The sequence below is a fragment of the Erpetoichthys calabaricus genome, chromosome 8 (assembly GCF_900747795.2).
Source record: "Erpetoichthys calabaricus chromosome 8, fErpCal1.3, whole genome shotgun sequence".
Classification (NCBI taxonomy): domain Eukaryota; kingdom Metazoa; phylum Chordata; class Cladistia; order Polypteriformes; family Polypteridae; genus Erpetoichthys; species Erpetoichthys calabaricus.
This window is the reverse complement of record NC_041401.2, coordinates 23,862,443-23,886,993: the sequence shown is the minus strand read 5'-3', so window position 1 is coordinate 23,886,993 and position 24,551 is coordinate 23,862,443. Positions and strand designations below refer to the sequence as shown.

At 42.9% G+C, this 24,551-nt stretch overlaps 1 protein-coding gene across 1 annotated transcript in view; it reads left to right on the top strand.

Annotated features, from left to right (window-relative positions):
- The window catches only part of b3galt1b (UDP-Gal:betaGlcNAc beta 1,3-galactosyltransferase, polypeptide 1b), a 30,038-nt gene extending 7,675 nt beyond the window's left edge, over positions 1–22,363 (top strand). The window contains exon 2 of the mRNA XM_028791310.2: positions 20,969–22,363. Coding sequence (XP_028647143.1) covers positions 21,235–22,215 — 981 coding nt within the window. The 5' untranslated portion in view covers positions 20,969–21,234 and the 3' untranslated portion in view covers positions 22,216–22,363. The remainder of the gene's footprint in view (positions 1–20,968) is intronic.
- The last annotated feature ends 2,188 nt before the right edge of the window (positions 22,364–24,551 follow it).

The window sequence follows — 24,551 nt, the reverse complement described above, 5'->3', positions numbered from 1 at the left end:
ATTGTATTGTATTGACCCCCTTCTTTTGACACCCACTGCATGCCCAACCTACCTGGAAAGGGGTCTCCCTTTGAACTGCCTTTCCTGAGGTTTCTTCCATTTTTTTCTCTACAAGGTTTTTTTTCCAGAGTTTTTCCTTGTCTTCTTAGAGAGTCAAGGCTGGGGGGCTGTGAAGAGGCAGGGCCTGTTAAAGGCCATTGCGGCACTTCTTGTGTGATTTTGGGCTATACAAAAATAAATTGTATTGTATTGTATAACATGGATACTGTAGAGAATGGGACCCTGGACTAAAAAAAAAACAAACTCTACAGGCTCCTTGAGTCCTGTCAGAAAATCACATTCAGGCACGTCTACTTCTTCTCCAGCCCATGTCTTCCAGCTCACCTGTTCATGTTCTCAGTGTGCTGCAGAGGCCAGTGCAAGTTGTCAACAGACATCTGCGGCAAGTCATTCCCAATCTGTCTTGCAGCCATCAAAACTGAGATCAAGCTGTGACTTTGTATTTTTGATGTTCACCTGATAGATGAGAACTTTAACAAAGTACAAAAACTTTCTGTGGGCTGTGAAATCTGCCGTGAAACGTCTGCCTTCTGTTTAAAAAGGATCATCAGTAGAAATTCAATTTCTGTCTGGTGCTCTTTGTAACTCTTACTGCTCCAGGAGGTTCATGGGAAGACTGCAGTGTTTTTATAACCCATGAAATCTTAGAGCCTTAACATGTGAGGGCTAACAAGAAAATTAGGAATTCCATCATATTAGCATATAATAATGTGACAGATCTACTGATTGTTACCCAGAGCTAGAAGCAGAAGATGAGAGGGTCTGAATGGGAGGTCTACAACTGGAAAGTACCCGTTATGAGAAGGACCAGAGAGTCATAGTGGACTGGTCATTATCCACCGCACCGGGGAATAATTCCAGACCTCCCTAACGAGCCACCTGACGTTGTCCCGGGTGCGGCTTAAAAAAGGAGTCAGATGGGAGAAGACGACGTAAAGTGAACTGAAGTGAAGTGAAGTGGAATGGAGTGGAGTGGAGTGAAGAGGAGTGGAGTGAAGTGGAGTGAAGTGAAGTGGAGTGAAGTGCAATGAAGTGGAGTGGAGTGGAGTGAAGTGTAGTGAAGTGGAGTGGAGTGAAGTGAAGTGGAATGGAGTGGAGTGAAGAGGAGTGGAGTGAAGTGAAGTGGAGTGAAGTGAAGTGGAGTGGAGTGGAGTGAAGTGTAGTGAAGTGGAGTGGAGTGAAGTGAAGTAGAATGGAGTGGAGTGAAGAGGAGTGAAGTGAAGTGAAATGGAGTGAAGTGAAGTGGAGTGGAGTAAAGTGAAGAGGAGTGGAGTGAAGTGGAGTGGAGTAAAGTGGAGTGAAGTGAAGTGAAGTGGAATGGAGTGGAGTGAAGAGGAGTGGAGTGAAGAGTGGAGTGAAGTGAAGTGGAATGGAGTGGAGTGGAGTGAAGTGAAGCGGAGTGAAGTGAAGTGGAGTGAAGTGAAGTGTAGTGAAGTGGAGTGGTGAAGTGGAGTGGAGTAAAGTGTAGTGGAGTGGAGTGGAGTGAAGTGGAATGGAGTGGAGTGAAGAGGAGTGGAGTGAAGAGTGGAGTGAAGTGAAGTGGAATGGAGTGAAGTGAAGCGGAGTGAAGTGAAGTGGAGTGGAGTGAAGTGGAGTGAAGTGGAGTGAAGTGAAGTGGAGTGGAGTGGAGTGAAGAGTGGAGTGAAGTGAAGTGGAATGGAGTGGAGTGGAGTGAAGTGGAGTGGAGTGAAGTGAAGCGGAGTGAAGTGAAGTGAAGTGGAGTGAAGTGGAATGGAGTGGAGTGGAGTGAAGTGAAGTGGAGTGGAGTGAAGTAGAGCAGAGTGAAGTGAAGTGAAGTGAAGTGAAGCGGAGTGAAGTGGAGTGAAGTGAAGTGAAGTGAAGTGGAATGGAGTGGCGTGAAGTGAAGTGAAGTGAGTGGAGTGAAATGAAGTGAAGTGAAGTGGAGTGGAGTGGAGTGAAGTAAAGTGAAGTGGTGTGAAGTGGAGTGGAGTGAAGTGGAATGGAATGGAGTGGAGTGAAGTGGAGCAGAGTGAAGTGAAGTGGAGTGAAGTAAAGTAAAAAGTAAAGTAAAGTAAAAAGTAAAGTAGAGTGAAGTGAAGTGAAGTGAAGTGAAAAGACAGAAAAGGAAGAAAGGCCTGTCTGTTTGTGCTATTTGGTGCTGTAAGGAGAGCAGAGAAACACAGCTCCCCAGTCTTGTGCTGGACTTGTGCCTCTGTGTCTGGTGTGCCAGGTGTTTGGGGGAGCTGTATGCCCCTTGGTTTCCACAGTAGATATGTGCCAGCCCGCGGGAACATGGTCTGGTATTTACTTCCATGAAAGTAAGCCACCGCAGAGATGTGCACTTTTGTTTAGGTGACGTGATGTTTAAAGTTCAGGAGGCTGTCCACGTCACAAGTGATTTTATTAATGTGCACCCCATGATGGGGCTTTGATGCTGACGCATGTTTTCTCCATTCCGGCCAGCTGCTTATCATCTGCTTGTAGCCAGCAACAGCTCTGATTATTCAGGTTCTTTTTTTATTGTGTGTTGTCAAATCATTCATATTTTCTGGACTCAGTATTAAAAATATATTTCTCATTGCCGAAGTCGGAAAAAAAATCAGAATGTGGAGCTAAATTGAGATTATTAAATTGTGCTTTTCTTGACTTTTGAAATGATCCAGCAGACAATTTCCCTCTTGCATATTCTGCTCTTATCTAAAGATTCCAGCATCTTTGAGCCCATTGTTCCGAGAAGGCTTTGCATGGCGGCTTCAGCGATTGAAGGCACTGGAGTCGGAATTGCACGGTCGCTAACTCATTCGGTCAATTAGGCCTCCCTCTTTTCTTTTTTTTTTTTACTTCTTAAACCCCTGCTCACCCCAGATTAGCCCTAACAGGGATTTGCTGAAGAACGTGGGAAAATGATTCACGAGGCGCAGCTTAGAGTCCTGAAAATGAACTGTCAGAGTGTCGTGAGGTGGCCGTGACTGCACATGTTAGCTGAGTATAAATGTGACAAAAGAACAGCCAGGCAGATGGTGCAATGGAAGGTTTCCAGTCAGTAATGGAGACCACGTTAGTCATTCAGTGTAGGAGGCTTTGGATTTTTACTGCATATATATATATAAAAAAAAAAAACCTTTGAATTGTCAAGAAAAGAACATATTGCCCATTTATAACGGTATGGACCCTCAGAATGAGCCTGGAATTAGAGCTGACATGTGCCAATAAAACTTTATAGTACCTTTAATTAATAAACTCCTACAAACCTCAACAATGCAGGAATTGTAATGGCCAGCATTGTCACTCTAGAGATGGGCGGGTCCTGGACAAGTGATTGACAGCAAGGTGTGCTGAGCTCTGCCTTCCAGAACTTTCTTGTTATCTCTTTAGTACTAAGGTGTTTCAAAAGACTTTGTTAGTGAGTTACCTTATCCAAAGATCTTGACCTTACATTGTTCTCATCTCTTGCTAAATTAATCTTAGCCTGGAGAGGTCTATTAATTTTTTACATTTAAGATGTCTCACCTAACATTTAACCAGTGCAATTTGTATATTTTGTAAAGTACTTTTATTACTATTTGGTTTGTTATTAAGTTCTCTCTTCTTGTCTTCTTAACTCTTATTCCTCACACTGAGTCGACTGCACGTTTAATTTCGTTGTTCCACTACTCTTTCCTATAACTTCATGCTGTGGCTCATCAATTTTATTCCCTTGTACTTACTGCAGTCCTGCACATCCCCCTTATTCTTAAATATCGGCACTAGTACATTTCTTCTCCACTCCACAGGCATCCTCTCACTTTACAAGATTCCATTAAACAATCTAGTTAAAAACTCCACTGCCATCTCTCCTAAACACCCCCATGATTCCACAGGTATGTCATCTGGACCAACAGCCTTTCCATTCTTCATCCTTTTCATCGCTGTCCTTACTTCCTCCTTACTAATCCGTTGCACTTCCTGATTCACTATCTCCACATCATCCAACCTCTTCTCTCTCTCGTTCTCTTCATTCATAAGCCTCTCAAAGATCTCTTTCCATCTCTACTTTTATATAATATATTGGTCTGGGCGTGTAGGGGGCATGTATAAATTTATATATATAGTAATATAGAGAGAGATTTTAAGAGTGTCCCGTATTTCTAATTTTCTAATCTGGCAACCTTAGTATTTACCCTAATCTGGAGATACAGTAATTGCCTTGTCCGCCTCAGGGTGTTAACGCGGCCACGTGAAAGTTTCCACCAATCAGAAAGCATGACGCACCAAGATGCTGCTGTTACTGGGAGACAAAGAAGGAGCATGAGATGTGCAAATAGTGGTGTAAGCGCCATATGCTAGTTATTTAAGTTATATTAAATGTTTGCTTATATATTAGTGCAAAGGTTCTTATAACCCCCCTAAGCTGAATTGAATTAGTACAGTATATTCTAACTGTTTCTTGTCTCACTGACTATTGATTAGTCTCAGTTAGTGACCTGCCTTGTTGTGTGTAAGGCATGGAGGGCACACGGTGTTAAACAGCACCTTAACATGCCCAATAGTGTAAATATGAACATGCTGTATTGAACGTGCAGTGCTGTACGTTTAGAGCATACTGAAGGCGAAGTAAAGCATCTTTAAGTAGAGAAACAACTGAGATTAATAATAATAATAATAATAATAATAATAATACATTTTATTTATATAGTGCCTTTCCCATGCTCAAGGCACTTACAGAATATAATAAAGAACGGCAGGGTATACAGTATATAGCATTGTACAGACCAGATAAATAAATAAAGAAGATTAAGACAGTGAATTCTGAAAAAAAAAGAAACAGACAACATAATTGATGGTCTCGCACACACACGCACACGCACACACACACACACACACACAGGTTACATGAGCATCTTGACAGAGAAGTAAACTGAGAGAAGGGTAATAAAGTCACGTAGAGCTAAAAGCCTTCCTGAACAGATGAGTTTTGAGTTGTTTTTTAAAAGAATTCATGGAGTCAGCTGACCTGATTAATTTTGGTAGGTCATTCCAGAGTCTATGGCACTATACAGCTGAAGGCCCTGTCACCCATGGAGTGTAGATTAGTGAGGGGTACAACAAGATTGCCAGAATCAGATGACCTTAGTGGGCGGACAGGCACATAGTGATGGAGAAGGTCACTGATGTAGTTTGGCGCGAGGTTATTTAAAGCTTTGTAAGTTATTAGTAGGATTTTATATTCGATTCTGTAAGACACAGGGAGCCAGTGAAGATGGAGCACAATGGGTGTGATGTGCTTGCTGCTGCTGGTTCAAGTAAGGACTCTTGCAGTTGAGTTTTGAATAAGCTGGAGCTGTGATAGAAGATTAGAAGGGGCACCTGCCAGTAGGGAATTATAATAATCGATGCGGGATGTAATAAAAGCATGGGCAAGTTTCTCATTAGAGAAGGAGAGGAAGGAGCGAACACGGGATATGTTACAGAGGTGAAAGTAAGAAAGTTTCTTAATGTGATTTATGTGGGCGGAATAAGAGAGAGGAATCAAAAATGACACCAAGATTTTTTACAGTAGAGGCAGACAAGAAAAGTTTAGAGAAGAGCCATTATTTCCAGTTTTGTTTTTGCCTTTTATTCTACGTGTGTAACAACCTTTTTTCTTTATTCTTGTGTGGACTGTTTGCTTTCAGTTTTCACTAAATCATTAGCCGTTTCAGCCCTGCCTTCCTATTACTAGGACTTAAATATGCAGCCATTTTTGTAAAGCACAGGTACGTTTGCAGCTGTTGGAACTAGGCGTGCTACTATTAGCGCAGACTGGAGAGAGTTGGCAGTTGCTTTGGGTGCCACCTGGTGGCATACAGTCTGCAAAACACAGAAGTGAAAATGGACGCTTCTATGCACCGCATACTAAGTAGCTCCACTTTCAATTTTATTTCCTCAAGAAGATGGAAGTATTTGGCAGCTTTTGTGTAATAACAGTGATTTCTTTTTTGTTTTTTCATTGTTGAGCTTCCTAGACACCCCAAAGGTAGAATATCTCACAAAATTATTTTTCCCATGAAAGCAGAAAATCCAGGGCTGAAAGGGTTAAAACAAACTTTTGGACTGAGGGATTTCATTCAGCACACGTTTGACCCGCGCTTGATCCTGTCTTACACACCAGCAGCTACAAGCGGTCATGTATTTTTTACAAAGTAAAAAAATAAAAACAATTTCAAAAACTTCACAAATCATAACAATGACAAGGTGGGCAGAAATACAGAATAGTCAAATTTACTGACTGCACACCTCATGAACAACAAACTTGTGTACAAGAAATAAAAGAGGCAAAATACTGTAGGGTTGGCACCAAGCACCACAACGGATGCAGTCTCTGCTCTTTACATGGCTCTTTGAGGTGACTCGCTATCCTTAAAAGGACTGCTTGCTTTTTGTAGCACTAGTTGGAAAAGCATGTACAACCGTGAGGAATTGTCATTTTTATTTGCGCCTCTGCTATAGATGATACAATGCCAGCTCATTCTTTTGGTGACTGTTCCCCAGCTGATGTAACTTGTCCAGTGCCATTGCATAGCCCTCCTTCACAGCGACCACTTCCAACTCCTTGCCAAATGTCGGGGTTGTCTTTTCTCCTGCTTTGGTTGTACAGCTGGTGTTGAGGGCACATCAGCAGGGATGGGGAGCACTGTGTTGTCAGATGGTGCTTGCAAGGGTGCCATAATATCTGCTCAGATTCAACAAAATGGTGCCACACTGACAGGACAACGCTTCACAGTAGAGATGGACAAGGAGCCAAAACATACTGGGACAACAAACCAAGTGCTTTTCAATGCAAAGTATTGGAATATTCTTCAATGGCCAAATCAATCAACCGACCTCAACCCAACTGGACACACATTTCACTCGCTGAAGACAAAACTGATGGCAGAAAGTGCAATGAATAAGCATCAACTGAAGACAGCTGCATTCAAGGCCAGGCAATGCATCACTGGGGTGGAAACCCAGCACTTGGAGATGGCCAGGGGTTCAGACTTCAGGCAGTCATTGACCGTAAAGGACTTTCAATCAAGTATTGAAAATGACTTTTATATTTATGACTATGTAAGTTTGTCCAAATAATTTTGAGCCCCTGAAAATGGGGGAACCATGTATAAAAATGGCTGCCATGTCTAAACATACAATGTGTTTGCTAAATGCTGTGGCAAGTGGCTGGGGATGGTACCCAGCTGGGTTGCCCAGGAGGACTGGAAGGAGGGCTTACGCCTCCTCCAGACCATGAGGGGGCGACCGCCCTGGTGGCTTTCGGTACCACGGGAACGGAGCTTAGAAACTCAACCCTATAGGGGCCCAGGGTCACCACCAGGGGGCGCCCCAGTGCCTGTGGAGCCCTGGCCCTCAGCACTTCCGCCACACCCGGAAGTGCTGGGGGGAAGAAGACCAGGGACACCCGGAGTGCTTCCAGGTGTAGGTACAGCTGGTACTTCTGCCACACTTGGGAGTGCTGGCGGAAGCTAATCGGGAGACGCCTGGATCACGTCCAGGTGTGTATAAAAGGGGCCACCTCCCTCCATTCGATGGCTGGAGTTGGGAGGACAAGAGGCAAAGTTATGGAGGAGAGGAGTGGAGGCGGACCAGAGAAAGGCAGAGTGAAGGAAGGCCTGGACTTTGGGGAAGTACTGGGGTTGTGTGTCTTCCAGGAGTTGTCTGTATGGCCAAAGTGGGCAAGAAGAGCCTTGGTCAAGGAGTTAACCAAGAGGACTAATGGTCACTCTAGCCAATCTTCTGAGGTCCTCTGCTGACAAGGGAGAACCTTATCTATCTATCTATCTATCTATCTATCTATCTATCTATCTATCTATCTATCTATCTATCTATCTATCTATCTATCTATCTATCTATCTATCTATCTATCTATCTATCTATCTATCTATCTATCTATCTATCTATCTATCTATTATATAGTGCCTTTCATCCATCTATCTATTTATTATATAATGCCTTTCATCTATCTATCTATCTATCTATCTATCTATCTATCTATCTATCTATCTATCTATCTATCTATCTATCTATCTATCTATTATATAGTGCCTTTCATCCATCTATCTATTTATTATATAATGCCTTTCATCTATCTATCTATCTATCTATCTATCTATCTATCTATCTATCTATCTATCTATCTATCTATCTATCTATCTATCTATCTATCTATCTATCTATCTATCTATCTATCTATCTATCACAAAGTGTCCATGCCCAGCCGGGACGCCCCTAAAACTGGGGGAGCAGCCCTGGACAGTGCAATACCTCCCCCTGGATGGTAGATGGCTGCCCCCCTGGAGTTGGAGAAGTGCCTCAGGCACCCACAGGGCTCCTCGGGAGTTGGAGTTGGATGCAGCCCTTTTGGGTCCCGCAGGCACTGCCAGGGGGTGCTGTAGCTGGGACTCCTGCGCCCCTGTGGGTCACGTACGCACCACAGCCAGAAGTGTAGCCGGAACAAGCCAATCATGCACCTGGAGCACTTCTGGGTGAATTATACTGTAAAAGGGGCCAGCAGCCACCACTCTTGGAGCCAGAGTCGAGAGGTGGAGGACAAACCTAGACGGGAGGAGTGGTGGTGCCAGAAGAGTGTGTGTTAAATTAAGTGCTTTTGGGACTGTGTATTGCTTGTGGGGTTCACAAGGAAGACGTGCCCCACAGGTGCTTTTACACGTGCCTCAGTGTGAGTCTGTGTTGGGTCGGGCACAATATAGCGCCTTTTACCACACCGCTTTATTCAACAAGGTTACTTATTGCAGCGGGAGCTACCACTCTACTACACACAGACACAGCAAACGTGCAGGGCTGGGGTCAGGTCAGTGGCCATGTTATAGTGTTCCCCGCATCATCCATTGGGCGACAGACACGTTGCGCGAGGAGGCAGTAATCTTTCTGTTGCCTCTTTGGCACTGCAAACTTAAGAGTTGCTGTGAACCTGCGGTTGTCTCGGCGACAGACAAGCAGCCCTGGACAGACACGCAAATCAGCATTTCGCCATGCTGCCCTGTTGGGGAGGGTCTCAAAAGAGTTAAAAAAATTTACAAATGAGACTTTGTTTATTAGAAATGTCTGGATTGTTTTTGATGGAATCTGTGGCTGCGGAACTCAATGATACAGAAGGCCGACTCTAATTTAATTGTTTTGCCCATTTTGTCTGAATGGACTGTGGCCAAGACAGCCACAAAGAGCTACTGTATTTTCAATGTCTGGCATGGAGACCACTCTAGGGCTAATCTGTGGACACCAAGAATGAAGGAAGGTATCATAATAAAGAAAAAAGGCCTTTAATGCAATGTTACTAGCAAGATCTCCAGATCTGACCAAAAGGGGCCCTTCCTGAAAAACGAGGGCCTGTGAGTGGGAGGAGCTTAATGTTGGCCAAGGGGATGTCATGTTTATATTTATTTATACAGATCAATTATTAATGTCTATTTTTTAAGAATAAAAGTTGGAATGTTCCTACTTTGCCAGAGCACCTGTGACCGAGTAGTCAGAATCAGAAGGCTGCTTGTTGTCCTACAGGCCTGCTCTTTAGATAGAGCTGGAGAGCTCAGCTTGCCCTTTAGGATTTATGGGTCCCTCTGCGAAATGAAATAAAGCACATCTGTAGAAGAGCTGAGGCAGCTCACAGTTTAGAGCAGCTCTTCAGTGACTTTTATCTTTCTATTTCTCATCATTACATTCCAGACTGTAAGAGGAGTGTCACTGAAGCTCTTGAATACCAGGCTCTGGCATATTGATATTCAGACTCTGGTGTTCTTTATTTAGAGCCAAATCATTTTTAATCACTTCACCTCAAGTGATATATCAAAATCAATTGGATTTTCCAGACTCCGGCATGGAGTGGAAACAAAAAAGCAGGTGCTGAATGTGTCAGAAGCAATAAAACCACTCAGAAGGCCAGCAATGGGGTTGTCTTGGAGAGGAGTCCCCAGAGTCTGACAGCTGTCTTTAAGTCCAAACCCCACCATATCGCTCCTTGTGTGAGATTGAATTATACACCTTGGTCGGTTCACTTCCGAAAAGTTAAATATAGAAGCTGACTTCAGTGATGCAGTTTGGCCAGCAAATCTTGATAATAAATCACATGGGCTGCTTTCACCGAGAAGAGATGACAACACTTCTGTGTAACAGTTAGATGCCCACCTGAGCCTACTAAATTTTCCTCTACTTAAGATTTCACACAAATTTCGCTGATCAGCAGGCACTGAATCATGGCATCAGTCTATTTATCTATCTATCTATTTAGACTTGGCATACCATGCCTCCCTGCCCTGAGTGTTGGCACCAACTATTCAGTGGACTTTAAATGTATTAAGGAATTGCTTCTTCGGTGAATTTGTACACTTGTGTGAGTGCTCAGATGTCTGCTACTCTTATAAGCTTTTCTGATTTTTACCAGCCTGTCTTGTTAACATCTTTGTCATGAACCCTAAGTGTGACTCTAAGTAATTTCAGTTATTTCCGAGTCAGACTCAGGGAGACGCTTTACAGCATTAAGCCTGAATAACTCTCAGAACAGTATTCTGCTGCCATCTAGTGGATTCAATAACATGCTGCACAAAATCATAACCATGTTTTTTGCGTTTGGCCACTCTAAGGGTAATTCATCAATATTCATGAGGGGGTGGAGCCTTCAACCAAAACACAATGACTGTAAAGCCAGTTTTAGAACAAACTAAAACTGAAATCATGGTGGCGCAGTGGGTAGCGCTGCTGCCTCGCAGTTGGGAGATCTGGGGACCTGGGTTCGCTTCCCGGGTCCTCCCTGCGTGGAGTTTGCATGTTCTCCCCGTGTCTGTGTGGGTTTCCTCCGGGCGCTCCGGTTTCCTCCCACAGTCCAAAGACATGCAGGTTAGGTGGATTGGCGATTCTAGATTGGCCCTAGTGTGTGCTTGGTGTGTGGGTGTGTTTGTGTGTGTCCTGCGGTGGGTTGGCACCCTGCCCAGGATTGGTTCCCTGCCTTGTGCCCTGTGTTGGCTGGGATTGGCTCCAGCAGACCCCCGTGACCCTGTGTTCGGATTCAGCGGGTTGGAAAATGGATGGATGGATAAAACTGAAATCTTAGTTGAATCAAGCAATAGTGATGACGAGATGAAGACCTGGATGTCAACACAAATATCGAATATGCACAAGCCTGGTCTGCAGTAGAATTAAAATCATGCCATACTTCTTTATATTCCCTGCTCTGTGCCCCAGTTAATACAAATTACCGTCATTACACTGATAATCCAATCACCCTTCATTCTCTCAGAATATGGAATCAATGTGGGAAGGACTGTAAGACAAAGTACCTCTACATGACAATCACCTTTTCCCACTCTATCAAACATACAGTTAGGTCCATAAATATTTGGACAGAGACAACTTTTTTCTAATTTTGGTTCTGTACATTACTACAATGAATTTTAAATGAAACAACTCAGATGCAGTTGAAGTGCAGACTTTCAGCTTTAATTCAGTGGGGTGAACAAAACGATTGCATAAAAATGTGAGGCAACTAAAGCATTTTTTTAACTATAATGACATCTCATTTTCAGTTGGTTTCTGCCAAGATGTCACTGGTAAGAAATTGCTAAAGGCCCTGCTCCTGTCCGCTTCACACCCTCACATGGAGAGGCCGCACTCTGACCAGCAGCTTTTCCATTTCCCCTTCTGCCCTCTGACTTGTACCACAACTTGGGGTGTATCATGTGACACATACATCCATTCACACATCTCTCAGAGCGATTTTGGACAAGTCTGAGTGTACCAGCTGAGGAATTTGCTCGTAGTGATGCCCCCCTCTGCCATTTGTCTTTTCTTGGACAGTAGTGCTGCGTCACAAACCTGGTGGTTACACAACAGCCTTTTCTGTGCCAAAGGTGTTCTGTTTTAGCATAACTGGTGTGGAACACCGGGGTGGGTGTAGCGCTCCCCAAAACCCGGCACAGACAGTCTTGCCAAATAGCACACCTTTTATTTAAGTGGGAAAATGTTTTTCTCTTGCCCCCCCACCCCCCACTGCACAGCACAGTACCCAAATCACCAAATACAACACAATTATTTCTTCCTCTTTCTTTCTCTGCTTCTCCACTCCTCCTCTTTGTCAAGCTTTGTCCTCCACCTCCCGACTCTGGCTCCCTGACTGGTGGTAAGGCAACTTCTTTTCTAATGCACCCAGAAGTTTTCCAGATGTTTCTTGCCCTTCTTCCGGCTGCACTTCCAGGTGTGGTGGAAGTGGTTCCTCCAAGTGGTTCCTGGCAGCACCCACGGAGCCCAACAGGGCTACTCCAAACTACAACTCCCAGGATGCCCTGTGAAATCCATGGTGCTGTAGCAACCCAGAAAAGCTGCCCTTTAGTGTCTTGGGGAAGATAGTGACTCCAATATAGTCTCTCCCTCTGTCCTTCCACCCAGCTGGCATCTTCTTGCCATCTGTCACACTGGATACATTCTAACAGTGCAACTGCTGTTTACTGCCTTCAGAGGTGCCGGGTTGATGACTGCCCATGCTGTTTGAGGACATGACACAGAGATGGTCAGGTCCTTGCAGCAATTTCTCAGTGTTGATACATAAACTTGGTCCTCCCAGGACAGACTCTTGCTCCTTGTAACACAAAGAGAAGATTGGTTGGGATAGTGTGACATAGTGATTAAGGCCGTGGACTTCAGACCCTGAAGACATGGCTTCAGATCCCAGTACTGAAACTGTTACAATGAGTGTGTCACTTCACCTGCTTGGTCTCCAACTGGGAAAACAAAAGAAATGGAGCTGATTGTATCTCTAAAATATTGTAAATCACCTTGGATAAAGATATCAGCCTCATGATAAGTAATAAAGGGGTTGGGAAAATGGAAGGTTGGATAACAAGATAAGTCATTTCAGAATGAGATGATGACACACAAAGAGGATGATTCGTGACATTTCAGTGGTGTATCTGCTGATCGTTGGGGGTATTGCCATAAATGTGTGTATTGCAGTAGTCAAAGAGGGAAGAAATGAACATATTCTCAAGATTTGCTGCCCCCCCCCACAGCCCCCCACCCCCCTTTGCTTACATCTTAACATCAGGCACGACCCGCAGAAAGTTTTATTATCTGCCTTTTCTCTCCATTATCTTGTCAGCGACTTCTTCATCCGATGATGGAGGGAGAAATTGGCTACAAAGGATTTACTAGGCAATATCTCTAGGGAATGGTTTCTTTTGTAGCTGATTTAAGGAGATTTTACAATTCCTTTGACATTGTAAGAGCCATTTTCCTTGTTCTATAAGATTCATGAATGTTTATTAGATGACAATGCATAAACTATGGGAGGTTGTATAAGGTGTAGAGGCATACAGTTTTTAACCGTGACCGCACGTGACCGTGCCTGGGCACTTGCCTTTTGAGTGTGTGAAGTAAATATGTATGAAAACAGCACTTAATTTATGTGTTGTGCCGTACGTAAAATGTACAGAAGAAGAAGCTAAGAATCTTTAAGTAGAGAAGAAGAAGTTAAGAACCTTTAAGTGTAGAAATAACTAAAGTCTTTCAAGAAAAGCTAAGTTTATAGAAGATACATTTTTCCCTTTTATTGCCTTTTATTCTACGTGTGTAACTATTTTTTCTTTTATTCTTGTTTGGATGATTTGCTTTTAACTTTCACTAAATAGCTTTAAAACGAACTCTTGCACTTTGAGAATTCTTTTGACACGCGTCTTGCCCGTGCCTGATAACATCTTATATTCCAGCAGCTACAGACATGTTTTATTTTGAGATCTCATTGCATTCGCACCGTTCCAGAATAGATGGGAAATCCAATGATTGGCATGCTGCTTTTAGTTTTAGCCACATAATGCCTTAAGTGCGGTCCATTAGTCATTTCACGTTACTCACTTGTTATCAGGGCCCTGCATACAGTTTAATCCTAAACCGTGCACTGAGCTGGAGTTGATGTCATGATTTACAGTAAAGGCACCGCTCACGTCCTGTTCCACATAAAAGCCTCAAATGTACAGTATCTACCAGGTTCAACTTACAGTCTGATTTTGCATGCATCTTTCTTTTTTTAATAATATAACAATGAATTCATAAAGGTGTAGCGGGGCTACATAGTAGTAATAGTGTTGTCAGTGTTAGTACCATGTGCGTCTTGTTTCCATCATCCCGTTTGCTGTTTGTGTGTCAATGAATGTCGTCCCCGTAAAGGGGGACGGATAATGGGAGGAGACCGCAACCCCAATCCTGGAAAATCACCTGATAGATAGATAGATAGATAGATAGATAGATAGATAGATAGATAGATAGATAGATAGATAGATAGATAGATAGATAGATAGATAGATAGATAGATAGATAGATAGATAGATAGATAGATAGATAGATAGATAGATAGATAGAAACTTTATTAATCGCAATGGGAAATTCACATTCTTTAGCAGCAGCATACTGATACAATAAATAATATTAAATTAAAGAATGATAATAATGCAGGTGAAAAACAGACAATAACTATGTATAATGTTAAATATTAACGTTTACCCCCCCGGGTGGAATAAAGAGTCGCATAGTTTGGGGGAGGAACGATCTCCTCAATCTGTCTGTGGAGCAGGACAGTGACAGCAGTCTGTCGCTGAAGCTGCTCTTCTGTCTGGATTTTTATTATTTATTTATTATTATTATTTATTATTATTATTTATGGATTTTTACCTGTTTGCTATTATTCAATTACATCCATGTCAGGACTATTTAAGTAATCAAGAAAAGAGAGAAGAGGAAAGAGAGGAGAGAAGGAGATTTTTCACATTCACGACCACGAGCCATCTGTACCTGTTATATTCCACATCGCGCATTTCCATCCAGTTTGTTTTTCTATCCACCAGACTTGCTTCAAGAACCTCATCATGAGAGACCCCGGGGTCGGAATTAATCATCCACCACGCACCAAGGATTCACAGTGAGGCTGCTCCATTTTGTCCGGGGAAAATCAAACGACTCATTTTTCGCTAGTTCAGTCAACCGCATTCAGGACAGTTTTTTATAACCGGACTCAAGTTCACATTCATTTCCGTATCTCATTCAGTTTTTGGTATTTGTGTTGTTTGTTATATGTTACAGGGGCAAGGGAGGGTTTATTGTGTGTATATATATATGGTGTTGTTGCTTTGGTGGAGCGATATATATATATATATATATATATATATATATATATATATATATATATTTATTGTGCATTTTGTTTTTTGTTGTTGTTTGTTTAATATAATTACGCACCTATTTTACATATCACCTGTTTTTGTGAGCTTAATTAAACCGTCGATTGTGGGGAAAATTTTTATTTGTTAGAGGTACCGCTTGATATTTAGATTCAGCTCAGTAAATTATCCAGGCCACAGGTCTTGGAAGTGTAGCTGCCGGCCGGGTAAGAGGTCGGCCGTTACAAAGGGGCCTATCCCAGTAGGGCAGACACACTCACACTGTCTTTAATGTCCTTGGACTGGGGTAGAAACTGGAAAAAAACCTGAAGAGGACACATAGTCTGCTCACTGGCAACTGAACCAGAGTTTGAGGGCTCCAGGCAAACATTTTATATGTGTACATTCAACTATCCATCTCTGAACTTGGTTTTTCCATTTCACAGTCATGAGAAATAGAGATCTCCATTCCCGCAGAAGTCCCATGGGACCTGACATAATTGTAATGGCGCAAGACTGAAATTTAAGAGAAGTGAACGGGTGCGAGTGATTAGACTTCATACCTGTGGTCAAGATCGGACAGTCTGAATGTACTGTAGATGAACCTCTGAGAAAATTCCTGGAAAATAATTTAAACTCTTTGTCTAATAGTTATTTTACTATTTTAAGTTATCATCTATGTTATAATCAATACGGTTTAACTGAAAAAAAAAAACACATTACACTCTGAGGCCTGTTGTTTCAAAGACGCATGTGAACAGTTAAAAAGAATATTGCAGGAGCTAAAATGTAGTTGTAGGGAATAATTGTAGAAAAGGCAAAAGATAACCCAAAGAGATTCTTTTAGTATTTTAGTAGTCAAAGAACAGTCAAGGAAGACGTGAAGGGTATCAGGAATGTTATACGTGAGTTAGACTATAAAGACAACTTGCTCTTTATTGAAGTTTATATGCGTGAAGAACTTAATAATCTCCAACAGTAACAGGGACAACTAAGGAGGTACTTATCAATTGGGAAATTTTAGAGAGAGAAGTGCTGCTTAGATTAAACAGGTTTAAATCTAACAAATCACCAGGACCTCATAAAAGTTATCCTTAAGTGTTTAAACAAGTTAGTGAGTATATATATTGTGGCAGAAGCGCTTGGTTGGCGCCAACCCGACACAGACTGACACTGGAGGTATGTGAAAATAAACATAAAAGATTTATTAGTTCTTCAGCCATGGGGCACGTCTTCCCCATGTCCCACAGGCCTATGCAGTCCCCAAAACACACACAAAAGAAAAACACCAACACACACTCTTCTTCCTCCACTCATCCCAGACAGCTTTGTCCTCCTCCTCCCGACTCTGGCGCCTCGAGTAGTGGCTGCAGGCTCTTCTTATAGCCCACCCGGAAGTGCTTGAGGTGATCATTAATCTAATTCAGGCTGCACTTCTGGGTGTGGCTGCATTCCAGCCCACACGGGCTTGTTAAACTGTGTAGCTCCTCCTGGTGGTGGCCACGGAGTCCAACAGGGCTGAGCCCTGAATTCCCAAGCCCTGAAGTCCCATGCCTCAATGTAACCCAGGAGGGCTGCCACCATGCATTTTAGGGGACGTAGTGTGCATCCCATGGCTGCTAACCACCGGTCCCAGTGTCAAAGGGGTGTCCCGGCCATCCGCCACAATATACAGAGCCTTGACACAAAAATCTCTGCTCACGGGGGAAATTCCAATGATAAGAGGCTAGCAAATATCCTGTTGTATCAAAAGGGTGATTGGGCTGATTCAAGTAATTATAGGCCAGTAAACCTAACTTGCATCTCAGGTAAATTAATTGAAGGAATTGTTAAGGAAAAGATCGAGCAACACATATCTAAAACATCAACATGGACCCTGACAAGGAAGGTCGTGTTTCACTAACATGCTGGAATTCTATGAGAAAGCAACAACAGAATACTATCAGAGAAGTGCATTTGATATTACTTATCTTGATTTTCAGAAGCTCTAAGGTATCACATGAAAGATAATGATCAGAATAAAAGAAGTAGGAATTCAGAGTGTGGTACATAGGTGGGTACAAAATTGGAAAACAAAGGAAACAGAAGGTTATGTTCTGAGGAACCTCATCAGAATTGGCTAATATTACGAGTGGTGTCCTCCAGCAGTCAGTGCAAGGGCCATTTCTATTTTTAATATATATAAAATGATTTGGATAGGAATATAAGTAAAAGGTTGCTTAAGTTTGCAGATGATACCAACCTAAGTAGATTAGCAGATAATCTGTGGAATCATTACAGGGTGACTGGGACACCATACTGGCTTGAGCAGATTTGTGACAGGTAAAATTTAATGTAAGGTAGCAGAAAGTAGAAATGCTAGATTTGAATACACAATGTGATGATAGGCTCTGTCCAGTCAGTGTGTTACAGCATGTCAGGGGTCCATGGCGGATCAGAGAGGTTGCGGGAGTTTGTTTAAAAATAGTGTGGCTCAGATTTCATGAGTGTAGGTGTAGGTTTTGTCTTGGTAGAGTTCTATATTACTCTACTTTCCCCTTTTGTATTATTAACGTGTAACCTTTGTCAGAATGCCTCAAATCTCACAAACTTGCCACTCTTTATAAGATGTTGTACTTTATAACGTCTCCCCACCTTCCCTTCTACATTTATTACCTCAGGCAATTAGGTGTAGTACAAGACAAGCAGGAGTTACGTTACACTTTAAATAATGTATCATTGATAGTATCCATAAACAATAACAATAAGCAAAGTATAAGTGAATACTGGCAACCATACAACCTGATAAATGCTGATGTAAATGCTATTTATCTGGACTTTCAGAAAGCATTTGATAAGGTGCCACATGAGAGGTTGGGCATCAATTTAAAAGAAGTGGCAGTTCAGGGTGATGTGTGTAGATGGGTGCAGAATTGGCTCAGACACAGGAAGCAGAGGGTGATGGTGCGAGGAGTCCAATCAGAATTGGGTGATGTTAAGAGTGGTGACCAGCAGGGGTCAGTGTTAAGGGCCGCTGCTATTTTTAATATATAGAAATGATTTAGATAGGGATGCTGGTTAAGTTTGCAGATGATATTTGGATTGGCAGTTAATTTTGAATCCGTTATATCATTACAGAAGGACTTGGCTAGCATACAGGCTTGGGCAGATTTGTGGCAGATGAAATTTAATGTCAATAAATGTAAAGAATTACACATAGGAAGTAAAAATGTGAGGTTTGAATACACAATGGGTGGTTGGAAAATCGAGAATACAGCTTATGAGAAGGATTTAAGAGTCATAGTGGACTCTAAGCTATCGACTTCCCGACAGTGTTCAAAAGCCATTAAGAAGGCTAACAGAATGTCAGGTTATATAGCGCCTTGATGTGTGGAGTACAAGTCACAGGAGGTTCTGCTCAAGCTTTATAACACACTGGTGAGGCCTCATCTGGAGTCCTGTGTGCAGTTTTGGTCTCCAGGCTACAAAAAGGACACAGCAGCACTAGAAAAGGTCCAGAGAAGAGCAACTAGGGCTGATTTATGAAGTTATGAAGAAAGATTAAAAGAGCTGAGTCTTTACAGTTTGAGCAAAAGAAGATTAAGAGAAGACTTGACTGAAGTGTTTAAAATTATGAAGGGAATTAGTGCAGTGGATCAAAGTGGTGACTTTAAAATGAGTTCATCAAGAACACGGGTTCACAGTTGGAAACTTGTTAAGGGTAAATTTCGCACAAACATTAGGATGTTTTTCTTTACACAAAGTACGACAGACACTTGGTATAAGCTACCAAGTAGTGTGGTAGACAGTAACACATTGGGTACTTTCAAAACTCGACTTGATGTTTTGTTGGAAGAAATAAGTGGATAGGCCTGGCGAGCTTTGTTGGGCTGAATGGCCTGTTCTCATCTAGAGTGTTCTGATGTGTAGTTTCAGACTTGTTAATTACTCAAAATGTCTCTAGTTAAGGCATCATTTGTAGTTTCCTTCAGGACAGGCCGCATGCCTGTCTCAATATGGCGGCTGAGCTGTGCTCTTCATTGTGTTGTGCTTTTCAGTCCATGCTGTGACAGAGAGATGTTCCTTCATGATGATGGTGTAAGAGAGAGAGAGAGGGAGGGGTAAAGCAAGCCAATGTATAGACTCTCTGTCCAAACACTACAGCCAATAGAGTGTTGTGGTACTCAATGGCTTCTGATTTAAAACCAAACAGGCAACGTTAAACCTAAAGAATTCTGGTGTAACACAATGGCTTCACACCGGCCCCCCGATACCATTTATTAAGGTGAAGCTTGCCAGTGAGGTAGATGGCCTCCATGTGGGGGTTAATTGAGGGAGTCCTGCAGAGAATCACTTGCCAAACTGGTTTTAAGAACTTTACCCTGACCCTGTCCTAAAATTACAACGACTCAGTCCTAAAGAGTGTTTGGGGGGGGAGTGTTCTTGCATTGCTTTATCTAAATTACAAATAAAGACATACAAAATGGGTGGCGCAGTGGATAGTGCTGCTGCCTCACCGTTCGGAGACCCGGGTTCGCTTCCCGGGTCCTCCCTGCGTGGAGTTTGCATGTTCTTCCCGTGTCTGCGTGGGTTTCCTCCGGGCGCTCCGGTTTCCTCCCACAGTCCAAAGACATGCAGGTTAGGTGGATTGGCGATTCTAAATTGGCCCTAGTGTGTGCTTGGTGTGTGAATGTGTGGGGTTTGTTTCCTGCCTTGTGCCCTATGTTGGCTGGGATTGGCTCCAGCAGACCCCCCATGTCCCTGTAGTTAGGATATAGCGGGTTGGATGATGGATGGTTCATACAAAATAATTATCATTTTATATACAACATTTCACACCACAACAGTGTATATACAGGAGAAACAGGCAGCCATGGAGTGTTTAATGGGAGAATTGGCTGAGAAATCATTTGTGTGCACAAGTGTGATTGGCACAGCCATCCCTTGTTATCCCTCCATAGATCATTAAGGAAGCACCTACACTCAAAAGGCTATAAAAGGTTCTGAGTATGTCGGAAATGAGGACAATACAGAGAGAAAGGATAGAACGGAATTGGGCAGTCAAACTAGTGTGAGAGCAGGCGAAGAGGTCACAGATGTCCCATGGTGGAGGAAAGTCTCCAGGGACAGATTGCCTCTACTGAGCTGATGGAGTAGGGGCAATCTGAGGCTGTTTGGGTCCTGCAGAGACCAAAAGAGGTAGCAGGAAGAGGAAACTGGGCTCTCTAGGTCCCAGCAGACATTGAAGGAGGTGGCTGGAGTGAGAACCAGACTGAGGTCCATGCTGAGTAGACCTTGTGGCTGAGCAGTGTAGACGAGAAATAAGCATCTTGGGACGAAATGAGAGGAGTCGATTCTGACTCTTATTGTCTTCCTTGAACGTATTTCTTACTTGAACTGAATTTGTTCATTCCTTTTATCTTCCTCCCATCGCTATTTTATGGATTGTTATTTATTGAAGTTTAATTGCACTGCACTCTTTGAACACGGCTTGTTGCCTTTTTTCCCTTTTAATAAAACACACTTTTGCACTTTGTATCATAAACTTATTGTTGTGTCCTTCACTTGCCTTAGTCTATCCTCGATTGTAAACTACCAGTTCTCTGGTAAAACGGTGATGTCCATATCTGTGGTCTTGGAGCATCCCACCCAGCCCCAATCATCCCCCCTCTCGTGACTATGATGTTGATTAATCGGGTTTTATAATATTCCACTTATGTACTTTCCACAGTTGTAGCCATCTGCAAAGTCTTTCCAAGCCTAACCATAATTCTTGACTCTGTTCTTTTTGCATTTCACAGACTTTAGAAGGAGAGCGCCCAGAATTCCCAGATGCTGAAGCCCATGTTCTTTGTCCTCACAAGAACTTAACTAAAAGATAATGATGATGATGATGATGCTCAGTCCTTGAATTGTTCCACCAAGGCCCAGGACCCAGTCCCTTGCCGGCATTTCATGTGTCGAGTTAACTGGCTGCAGCGAGATGCTGCCGCGTACGAGAGGACCTCTCTGACGACAAGGAAGCCTTTTATACTCCACTGCTCCGCACAGAAGTAAATGCAGCATAATGCCTTCAAAGGTCTCGTGCTTATATGTTTTGACAGTTGTTTGCTGGGCCAGCGCTCTCTGGTACCTGAGTATCAGCCGGCCATCCTCTTCATATGTCAGCCAGGGCCCCAGCAGTCGGAGCAAAGTCACCAAGAAAAACGTCACTTACAGCAACATCCGCACTCGACCGTTGAATCCACATTCCTTTGAATTTCTCATCAACGAGCCTAAAAAATGCGAAACCAATCCACCATTCCTGGTGATCCTGATCAGCACCACTCACAAGGAGTTTGATGCGCGGCAATCCATCCGCGAAACTTGGGGGGACGAGAACAACTTTAATGGAATTAAGATTGTCACTTTGTTTCTCCTGGGAAAAAACGTTGATGCCGTCTTAAATCAAATGGTGGAACAAGAGAGCCAGATCTTCCACGACATCGTGGTGGAAGATTTCATTGACTCCTACCATAACCTCACCCTCAAAACACTTATGGGCATGAGATGGGTGGCCACTTTCTGCTCGAGGGCTAAATACGTCATGAAGACAGACAGTGACGTTTTTGTAAATATGGACAATCTCATCTACAAACTTCTAAAGCCAACAACCAAGCCAAGGAGACGGTACTTCACTGGCTATGTCATCAATGGCGGACCTATTAGAGATGTACGTAGCAAATGGTACATGCCCAGAGATTTGTACCCTGACAGTAAGTACCCGCCTTTCTGTTCAGGTACTGGATACGTGTTTTCAGCGGACGTCGCTGAGCTCATTTACAAAACTTCGCTTCACACGAGGCTTCTACACCTCGAGGATGTCTACGTCGGCTTATGCCTGCGAAAGCTGGGCATCCACCCATTCCAAAACAGTGGCTTTAACCACTGGAAAATGGCTTACAGTCTCTGCAGATATCGAAGGGTGATTACAGTGCATCAGATATCGCCGGAGGAAATGCACAGGATCTGGAATGACATGTCAAGCAAGAAGCATCTGCGATGTTAGGGCTCCGTCCCAGAGTGTGCCTAAAGCGGGATTACCGATTGCGCTTATCAGCAACGACCAGTTCCAGAAATCTGGATGTCTGTACTGTTGTACATCTGAAGCTTTCTGCACATTGTTAAGTTGTATTTTTGTTAATATTGTTATTATTTTTTTAAGACTAACACATGAGTTCCGTGCTGTGATTTTAGTGTGGGTTGGGATCAGATAGGGGAGGGAATCAAAACAGAAAACTGCATGTATAGTTAAACAAAACTTGCCCCACCATTAGTTCGAGGGCAGTCGTAAGAAGAGTTTTAGCGATTTTAGCATATGGTATTACTTGACGATGCCAAACTGTGTACCACATCTCAATCGGGCCACCTGCTTCCCTCTACTCTACTCTTCTGTACCAACACCAAAAGATGAATCCTATTTTGTAGATATTTATGCCCAATCTACCGGTGATAACAGACTGTAAATAAATAAAAAGGGAGAAAAATCCCGAAAATATCGGTATCGTCATGGACGACGTGAAAACAACAGCAGATCTGGGAGAAAAAATGTCCAACACATTTTTGTACAACACAAGTGAAAAATTTGCAAAAAAAAAAAAAATTATTCTTAAAGTGTAAATTGGGATCTCGACTTCCTGAGAACGGCATTGTGTGCGTTTGTGTCTCGTGCCCTGTTGCTGTGTCTCCGGGAGCCTCTCTTTGAATGTGTCGATTGGTCTCACAAGAAACTGAACGTCAAAAATGCTGGATGTACTGTGAAATTAAAAAAAAAAAAAAAAAGAAAAAGAAAAATTCTGGTTGGAATAAATTGTGGGGGAAAAAATTCTCAATTCTCGGTATTCCGCCTTGTGTTTCTAAGAGGTAATAATATCTGTACAGAGGTTTATTTTTTTTTTTCTGCCACAACAATATGTATCCAAACCAATTACGCTGTAAGCCTGAGAAATGTCACTTGCAGTACATTCCTCTGTGAATGTAACCTTCATGTACTGTAAATGTGAGGTAACTCTTTGATTATAAAACTGAATATTTCTCCATGTATTGTAAACCAGTTGCCTCTCACTCACCACTCTACTTTTCCGCTCAGGGCAGCTCAGGACAGGGCTGTCTTAACGTATGGGCACAATGGGCACTGGCCAGGGGCCCCAGGAGCCCATGGTGATTCTGACGCCTGCGTATGTTTCTGTTTTGCTATCAAATCAGGGACGCAGGCGCGCTACTTTGCCCGGGGTCCCATGATGCCCTGTTTCCTATCTTCTGTTTCCTGAGCACATCTGGCTTGTGACGCCATACACCAGTGCCTGTCTCCTATATAAACCCGCCAATCCCCAGTTACGAGCAATATATCTCGACCCCACCACCCCCCTGGTCAATTACCTTGGACTTGCCATTCCTCGCAAAAAGCTCCAATTCTTCACCCGACCAGTTGTTTCAAAACTTAATCGCATACATCTTTCAATTTCAGATTTCAAAATGCCTCTTTCTTTTCTGAAATAAGGCAGTGAACCCCTAAATCTAACTTAGCCCCGGAGACTAAGATAAGGACACAAAGCAGTTGGAGCTGACGTTCTTCATTGGAAGCCAAGCCCCTCTGTTACTATGTCACATTGTCACTTTTGTGGATACGTCTGGTATTTTTCAAGTCGAAGTTATTTCTTCATAATCATGGTATACAGTATATATTTTATGCCACATGAAATTGCATAGTAAATTGGAGTGTATTTTATAAGTTTAAAAAAAAATAACTAGCTTGCTCCTGCTTTTTATAATGAAGTTAACTTCCTCAGCGTTTGACTCGAGCAGCACTCGGGCTGCTAAAGTGCCAGCAGCGTTAGTGCTGAGCGTTACTCGGGCAACGGTGTGGGTGTGTCTTACATAAGTGTCAGGCCCAAGTGTTACCAAGGCAATGGTGTCTTACGTATTTGTCAGGCCCAGGTGTTTCCAAGGCAACGGTGTGGGTGTGTCTTACGTACGTGTCAGGCCCAAGCGTTACTCAGGCAGCGGTGTAGGTGTGTATTACGTAAGTGTCAGGCGCAAGTGTTACCCGGGCAACAGTGTAGGCGTGTCTTACGTGTCAGGCCCAAGCGTTACCCAGGCAACAGGTGTAAACATGTCTTCTCTGAGCCTCATAATGGCATCTCGTTAGAAACGCCTCTCATCAGCAGCAGTGACATTGACACGGGCAGTGAAATCCAAAGCAATTCTGGTGAATCTAAAAGTGACACTCGCACATGTGCAGTGGGCTGTACATAATATTATTTTCTATTATTATTCATTATTATTTGTATCATTATTATACTTTCTACACTTCTGACTTGGTACTTTTAGTGTTTTGCACGTTTA